This window comes from Penaeus monodon, chromosome 2 (assembly GCF_015228065.2).
Source record: "Penaeus monodon isolate SGIC_2016 chromosome 2, NSTDA_Pmon_1, whole genome shotgun sequence".
Lineage (NCBI taxonomy): Eukaryota > Metazoa > Arthropoda > Malacostraca > Decapoda > Penaeidae > Penaeus > Penaeus monodon.
The window spans coordinates 28,794,483-28,802,864 of record NC_051387.1 but is presented as its reverse complement, the minus strand read 5'-3'; the positions used below and the strand labels follow the sequence as shown (position 1 = coordinate 28,802,864).

Below are 8,382 nucleotides of genomic sequence, written 5' to 3'. Positions count from 1 at the left end.
TTTCATATTATATTCAGTACATAATGAGGGGTTTAAGATCATCATTTATATCTGAACAACTTAATTGTAAAATGAATGTAATTCATCTATATACATCTAATTCAAATTTTAAAATGATAATCATCTTTCATTATTGTTAGCATTAATATTATTATTACAGAATGTAATTATTGTTATCGTTAATTATCATCACCATCATCATCATCATCATTACTAATATTGTAAGATTATTGCATTATTATTATTATCATTATCTTTAATATTTTCATTATTCATTATCATTATTATTCATTTATATATCATTATTATTACTATGATCATCATTATCATCACCATCATCATCATTATTCATTTTTATATCATTACTATTATATCTATTATTATTATTATTATCATTATCATCATAATCATCATTATTATCATTATCAATATTAATATTACAATTATTTCCATTTTTATTATCATTATTATACTTGTTGATATTACCATCATTATCATTATCGATATCATTAAAAATATTTCCATTATTATTAATATCATTATAATTATTATCATCATCATCATCATCATCGTTATTTTGAGAACTTATTAGTATCATCATTAAGGTTATAATTACTATCTTTAAAAGTATTATCATTATTATTAGTAGTAGTAGTAGTAGTAGTATTGTCATTATTCTTTTTGTTATTGTTATCATTATCACTATCATTTTAATGATAATCATCATCATCATCATCAATAATATTAATATTAATATCATTATTTTATTTTCATTCTCATCATTATTGTTTTATTACTATTCTTACGATTAGTGTCGCTATTATTATCATTATTATTATCACTATTATTGTTATCACTGATTTTGTTTTTATTGTTATTATTATTGTTGTTGTTGTTGTTGTTACTATTATTATTGTAATTATTATTGTTGTTATTATTATTATTATCATCATTATTGCCATTATTGTTAACATCTTTATCATTTTATCATTATTACTATTATTATCATCATCATTATTATTATTATTATTATCCTTATTATTAACATTATCATCATTATCATTATTATTACTATTATTACTACTGTTATTACTATTTTTATAACCGTTCATACTATATACTAACTGTCGTTATTATTACATTTACAATAATAATACTATTGATTATAAGAATAAAACAAATAACAATAATACTGATAATTTCTCATTCTACTGTCAGTTTCTCAAAAGTGTGCCAGTAATGAGTTGTTTAAGAGAAGCTAATAACAGAACTATAAATAAATACAGACCTCATGCTGTACAGAACGTCGCCAGTCTTGTATATTCTATACAGAACGTTAGGCATGGACACCGTATGGATCTCGCCGTCCTTCAAGTTGCTGAAGTACGTATCAGGTTTCCACAACTTTGCCAGCGTCTGCCAGTAAGTAAATTGTGATACAAAAATGAAGCAAGTTATTCTAGCATGCACAAAAGGAAGACACACACACGTGTGTGTGTGTGTGTGTGGGGGGGGTGTTTTGTAGTGGGCTGCCGCTCTTATAGCTGATACTGACGGAGGCACTGATGAAGCGTGTGGAGCGCTGCAGAAGGTACCGCCTGGCGGAGGCGCTGAAGGAGGAGGATGAAGACGTCCTGGACATTTTAAGATTTCGAGGCCCATGATGACCGAGATAACGACGTCCCGATGTCACACTCGAGGCCTGCGAAGGATGACGTCAGGAGGTCGCCCTCGTAGATACGGTGATTTCAAGATGGCGCCCAAGATGGCGACGGACAAGGCAGAGGGAAAACCTTTTTTTTCCTCCTTCTTTTCTTTCTTTTAGTGTTCATATTATTTTATATGCATGTGGTGTAACGCCTGGTTTATCCCTTAACAAGTGAAATACTGAAACAAGTGAAGTAACCCAAGAGGGTCTTACTCAGATGTACACCACATGGTGGACAAACCTAACCATTATCAGACGGATCCCCCAAGTTTTAACTTAGTAAATTCTAGAACCCAAGATACAGGCAGTATTAAATAAGTCAATAAATAATGAAGAGAAAACAATCTTTCAGTTTTCCTCTTGATAACAATTAATCCCAAGTACTGGAGACCTGACACTCCTCAAAGGTCAGTGGTGGCAGTTTACCATTTAATTGTGGAATGTTAAACATTAGATAAAAAATAAGTAGAGCCAACGGCCGCTCAGAAACGCCACAGTGGTGGTCTGCGGCGGGATCGCCTCCACAAAACATTTCACGCCTTATTAATACATAAAATATAATTAAGAATTATTGGTAATTATCAATAAATAAATTAAATATTACCACTTAAGAGATTTGTTATCTGTTATGGATATATATAATTAATTTAGTGCTTGAATTACTGGAAAATATTGAATACACAAGATTTTTATGCCTTATTGAACATACAAGTCATGGAACATATCTTGAAGGCATGAAACATATCTTGAAGTCATGTAATATATATTAAATTCATGAAAGATATCTTTAAGTCATGAACAATATCGTGCTATATTAGTTTAAGTATTTTACTCATGATTGCATGATGTATATATATTTTTTAATGTTGCATGGTATATGTATGGAGTGCTCTTTAAAAAGGTAACTTTAAGCATAAATTTGTGCGTAACTTAGAGGTGAAAATATTTTCATTTATATATAAATCCTTGCGAAATCAGTGATGTGATTTGTTTATATACTGACTGGTGTTAGTCAATATTTGGGCGATTACCGTTAGGGTTACATACTGCGAAGAGGCGGTAGAGCAGAAAAACAAATTAATTAATTAATTAATCAATTATAAAAAATTAAAATATAAAGAAGTCCACTAGTATGCAGCTTCGTCTCCGCTAGTGTAAAAAAAAGTGCTCAACTCAATTGCTTATATTAATAAATAAAGCAAAAATATAATATAATTAAGTCCGTTAGTGGGAAAATTTGCCACTTAGTGACTAAAAAATATGCTCAAATAAGTATACATGCTAAAAAATAATAACTAAATAAATAAATAAATAAATAATAACATAAAATAAACTTATGTCCGCTAGTGAGAAATTTGTGTGTCCACTAGTATGGTTAAATTATACTCAGATTCTATCACATACAATGAGTGGATGATCCGTTCCACCTGTCATTAATTAATAAATAAAGGTAAATGGAAAATAAAGACATACTGGGTAATGCGGATTACAAAAAATAAAGCTCTACTTTAACTGATGAGAGGTCCGAGCGACAGAAGTAGATAGCTTATAATAATAGTAATAAAATATGACCATATTGCACTTGAAAGTGAACAGACTTACAACAAAAAATACAATAGTACTGAACTGTACAATAAGTAAATCAGTAGGTAAATAGTCAGAAAAATAAGTAAACAATTGTAAGGTTGACACGTGACGTGGTTTTATAAGGTACGGAAGAAAAGGGTCTATTAACATTTAAATAAATACACAAAGGTGATTATTAGAATGCCAACCTCAGATCAAGCTGGGCAAAGAAATCAGGGTCTCACGTCCGCCGCCAGCGAGAGCCAGGGGAGCGCTCCCTCAGAGAACATTATTTCAAACATAGACCTGCCCAGAGATGTCTCACAAATTTGTAAGAGTTTTACAGAGAAATTGGAGAGGAAGGAGATGGACAGATTAGAAAAGGCTTTTGATATTCCGTATTTTGTTTCGACAGAATTTGGGACAAACATCCTTCAAGATTTCAGACAGTCTGCCCTGACGCAGGAAATGGCTTGCCATTATAGAGGCCAGATGCCCGCGATCTGATGTGGACTGATGAAGGGTTAATAAATGTTGTAGTTAAATATGCACTAGATAGCACGGTAGCAGTTAGCACAGTTGGTAAGATCAAAATTCAAGAAACTGGATAGCATTTAAGGAAACATCCTGAAATATTTTCCTAAATCTTCCTCACTAGATGTTACTTTGACAGAGTTAGAAACCACAAAGATCCACGAGGGGGAGAACTTAGAGAATTACAATGTGAGGTTGCAGGTTCTTGTTGTAAAGGCAATGTCCATAGATCCAACAAAAGAACCTCTGGTGCGCTATCTGGCAGGAAGGCGTTTCGTAATTTTTTTCCACCGCCTTTTGCCGAGAAAAATTATCGTTTTCCCAATATTTTAGACAGGGGGAACTTTTAGCCCCAGGAGATTGGAGTACATGAGACAACACCCAGAGGCTAAATTAGTTTATGAGGAAACAAGGGAAAAATAAAAAGGTGCGTGTTAATGCCCTGCCTCATAGGACAACCGAAAGCCACAGTACTGAGTACAATAGCCAGAGTAAAATAAACATGACACTAACACACAGGGATCTGATGCAACATCAGAGTGGTCCCCAGCCTTCTACGTCCTCCTTCAGAGAATTCAGTCATAAAAGGAAGTTACCTTTCTGCACGTTTTGCCCAAGAAGACAGGTCATGACATAGATACATGTTATCGACTCAAGCTCCAGGACCCTCTCGACAGAATGCTAGCAATAGTGACTGTAATTGTGGAAGACTGGTTTATGCAAAGAAAGCTTACCATTTTCCCTTTAAATTGGAAATCAGCTAGGGTTTATAATATTACCCATAAACGACCCCATGGAAAACCCCAGAAAAAGTCAAACAAGTCACAAAATCAGTCGGGAAACCCCCTATCGGAAGCCACCTTGCCGCGGTGGGGGGCATGAGGTCCCAATGATCTGGTGAGCTGGTCCAGAGGGCTACCCATACTGGAGGGGTCACCAGTGAGGGATAAGACAAAATGGCTTCTTGGTGCACCAGGGCCTATGAGAGGGGATGGTGCACCCACCCCTCGTTCATTCCATCTTGGACCAGGGAGAACTCTCCCACGTGTGTTTGCCATGTGTGGCATCCATATTAGGAGTACTGGAGGTTGAGCGATGCTGCATGTTGTGCCCTGCAGCTAGTGACACAACTCTTTGGTCCTCTATTCTGGTTAGATGGGTGGCTTGATCAAGGCCCGATCAAGTCAATCGGCTGGTCAAATATGACTAGGGTCAAGTAGGCACTGTTCAGTCAGTAGTGCATAAGTCCCGTGACTGCCATCAGTATTGTAATAGTGGCTCCATATATTTCCTCATTATCCCTGTTGGGAGTTTTTGAGCCCCAACTATAGGTTCCCCTCGTTGGACTCCATGGTGGGTGGGGGGGTGAGGAAATGAATTCTAATTTACAAAGATCTAGCTCTCTCCCTGACGACCTACGCAATCCCCCGACCATTCTCTCTGGAACATGACAGTTGTCTCTCTGGAACCTTTCCAGCTTCCAAAGGGCAAGAATGGGAATCGTAATGGTTCCCAGGCTCCTAAACCAGGTAAGAAGGGGAAAAGTCCTCAATCCACTAAGGAAATCTTACCTGATATATATGAAAGTATTTCATATGTTAAGTACCTATTAGTGAGGACCATTGATGGTGTACCAATCATGGATCTTGATATTTTTGAAGTACATCAGAAAATAGTTGAGGTATATCAACATGATCCTCACATCACCCCACAGTGAGATGATAGCCTGATAGTTGAGGTTTCGTCACCAGACGAGAGTGACCGTCTGGTGTGCGATATGTGACATCCCTGGGGCTCAAGTTTCATGTTCTCCTCACAACTCTTGCTGTTTTAAGGAAAATGGACAACCAAGAGTATGTGTAAAGTGTGGTACAACAAGTCATCAGGAAGATGACAACTGTCCAGGTCCAATATGCTGTTACCACTGCAAAGAAGCTCATGAAGCTTCTTCAAAGCAATGTAACAGGTACAAATTTGAAAAAGAAGTATTGGTAATAAGGAGCAAGGAGAAAGTTAGTTTTCCAGAGGCAAAGCGACGTGCCCGTGTGCTGTTTGCGCAGCCAGGTAAATCCTTTGCTTTAGTTCTAGCCCATCCTCCTTCCCACCAACCCTTGCTCTCCAATGCTTCATACAACACACACTCTGCCACTTCCTTTAACCCTCAGTCCCAAATTGCTGACACTGCCTCTGGTGAGTTGTTCCATCAGAAACGGAGTAGGAGTGAGGGGTCTATTGAGGAGACTCCTCCTCCCAAAGTAAGGTCTTTGGAGCCATCAGGTAAGGCTCCAGAGGCCTCAATGGTGACAGCTCCAGCTGCCACCACATCCACAGGGGCCACATCCACAGAATGCCCCTGAACTAAAGGCTCAGGTATACCCTTTGCCCAGGCAAAGGAATCCTGAGCCTGTTCAAAAGACTAATTTTAAAGAGGGGTCTTTGGAGCCGTAGCGGGGTCCGGGGGCCCTCAACGGGACAGCTCAGCTGCCACCACTTCCACAGAGGCCTCCCCCTAGGGAGAATCCCTGAAGCAAAGGCCAGTTCTGTACTTTGGGCCAAGCAAAGAAAACCCCAGCCTGTCCCCAAAAAGGGAAACTTGTGGAAACTGTTTTTCGGGTAAACAGCCTTTAAAAAATACTCCAAGACCTGAAAAGGGACAGCCTAAAGGGGTGGGGCAAAAACCTGACCCCAGGTGCTGCCAAAACCTTTTGAAAAAGTTTAAAAACTGGATATTCTAATCCAAGGGGAATGTTTAGGGAATTATGCAAAATGGAAGAACGCAAATTGTAGTTCATGTAACCCAGTTTTTGAGATTACAAGAGATTTGACCCGGGAAAATTATCCGATTTCCCCGAGAGGATCCTAATTTAAGCCCCTTTTGGGACCTTTTATAAGGACCTCATGGAGGAGTAGCAGTAATGGTACGTCATGATATTCCTTCCAGGCCCTCACCGCAGACAACATGAGGTGAAGGCGTGAGAATAGGCAACCGACCTTATTATCTACCTTCTCCACATAATTCAACTTAGATGATTGGAAAATCTCTTTAGCGTTGCCAATCCTTTTACTCTTGGGGGGATTTCAATGGTCGGCATCACCCCTGGGGGGGAATTTGTGAACCTTTAGGAAGGGCCTTGGAGTCCTTTTTTCTTAAGAGTGATGCAGTTTACGAACAGTGACACTCCCACACATTTCCAAATTCAAACTGGGACATTCTCCAATATAGGCCTGTCAATTGGCTCACCTGATTCACAGATGAATCTTACTTGGCAGGTTATGGAAGACTTACATGGAATCGACCACCCCGGGAAGGGATGTTGCCTATCATGAATTGTTCTAGACTGCACTCTTAGGTTCACTTCATTTCTTTTGCACTGGCTGTGCTGGAGACTTGATCGACGAACTGAACAGAAAACTATGGAAGTAGAATCTACAGGAATACCATAAAAATCGCCTATAGCTGAAAAATATAGAAATAAATATTAGTTCCCTAAGATTATTTACAAATAGTATATACTCTTCCATTGCAACATCATGACTTAGCTTTGTGTGTTCATGTGGAAGTTTAAACCCTTTAAGTACACCCAAACACTAGAGATTATTTTTAGCATGGATGATAATATTAATAATAATGATATCATTATACTGTGCAAGGAGATTCTACAAGCTGTTCGAGTACTCTAGTATAATTCGGGTTCATGCTCGTCCTATTGTTCCCGCTCATGCAGGTTCTCTGTTCCGTTTTTCTGCCGTATCATTGCTGTTGCAGACCCTGAGACTGACAGAATGACGAGATCCTGCCATCACATACATGTCTTGCCATGATGATTCTACTGGCTGCTGGGCCCACAGTTGACAATTATGTGCTGCCCTGTCATTGAGAGTGACGTCCACCTGCAGCTAGAAATTTCCGTCTCTTCAGATGTCTGTTAGCACCATGGAATCCTTTTTTATTGGCTGAAGTCCTGATGCACGGTCCCTGATTGGTGTTGATGCCCATTACTGGAAGATGCCATCAATGCCTTTACAGAAGCGGTGAAGAAGATGTGCAGATGACTCTTTATGCAAGGACCTTCACATGGCGTTCCTGCGACATCATATTGTGCACGTTTTACAGTGCAGCAGAGACAATTACCATATGTGGGACATAGTGTAATGGGGCATTTTTACCTGATGATTCTCTGTCTACGATTCCGACAGATATATAGTGTTGTATTCTCCCCAGGATTGGGGACGTGGGGTTTTTTTCCCCTTGTCCCGGAGCAATACAGTTAAGGATTTCAGTATCCTCATCATTGCCGTTTTGGGGGATATGTTGCGGGTTTTTCCCCTGTCGTTCGTGTGGTACACACAGGGCTGAAGAAGGTCTGTGGTGTAACGCCTAGGTTATCCCTTGACAAGTGAAATATTGAAAAAAAGTGAAGTAACCCAAGAGAGTCTTACCCAGATGTAACCCCATGGGGACAAACCTAACCATTTGTTTGTATGCGGTTCGCACCCCATGTGACCCATCAGGTAAAGTGGACACGAGTAATAGCTTTTGGCCTGGCTCAGGACCAGACGTGGGGAAAAATGGA

The 8,382-nt window shown here is 38.6% G+C and overlaps 1 protein-coding gene across 1 annotated transcript in view; it reads right to left on the bottom strand.

The window, feature by feature from the left end:
* LOC119578565 overlaps positions 1-1,642 on the bottom strand; it is a 12,973-nt gene extending 11,331 nt beyond the window's left edge. Inside the window, exons 1-2 of the mRNA XM_037926136.1 lie at positions 1,556-1,642; positions 1,285-1,416 (exon numbers count right to left, since the gene is read on the bottom strand). Of these exons, the coding sequence (XP_037782064.1) occupies positions 1,285-1,416; positions 1,556-1,642 (219 nt within the window). The remainder of the gene's footprint in view (positions 1-1,284; positions 1,417-1,555) is intronic.
* Between the last annotated feature and the right edge of the window lie 6,740 nt (positions 1,643-8,382).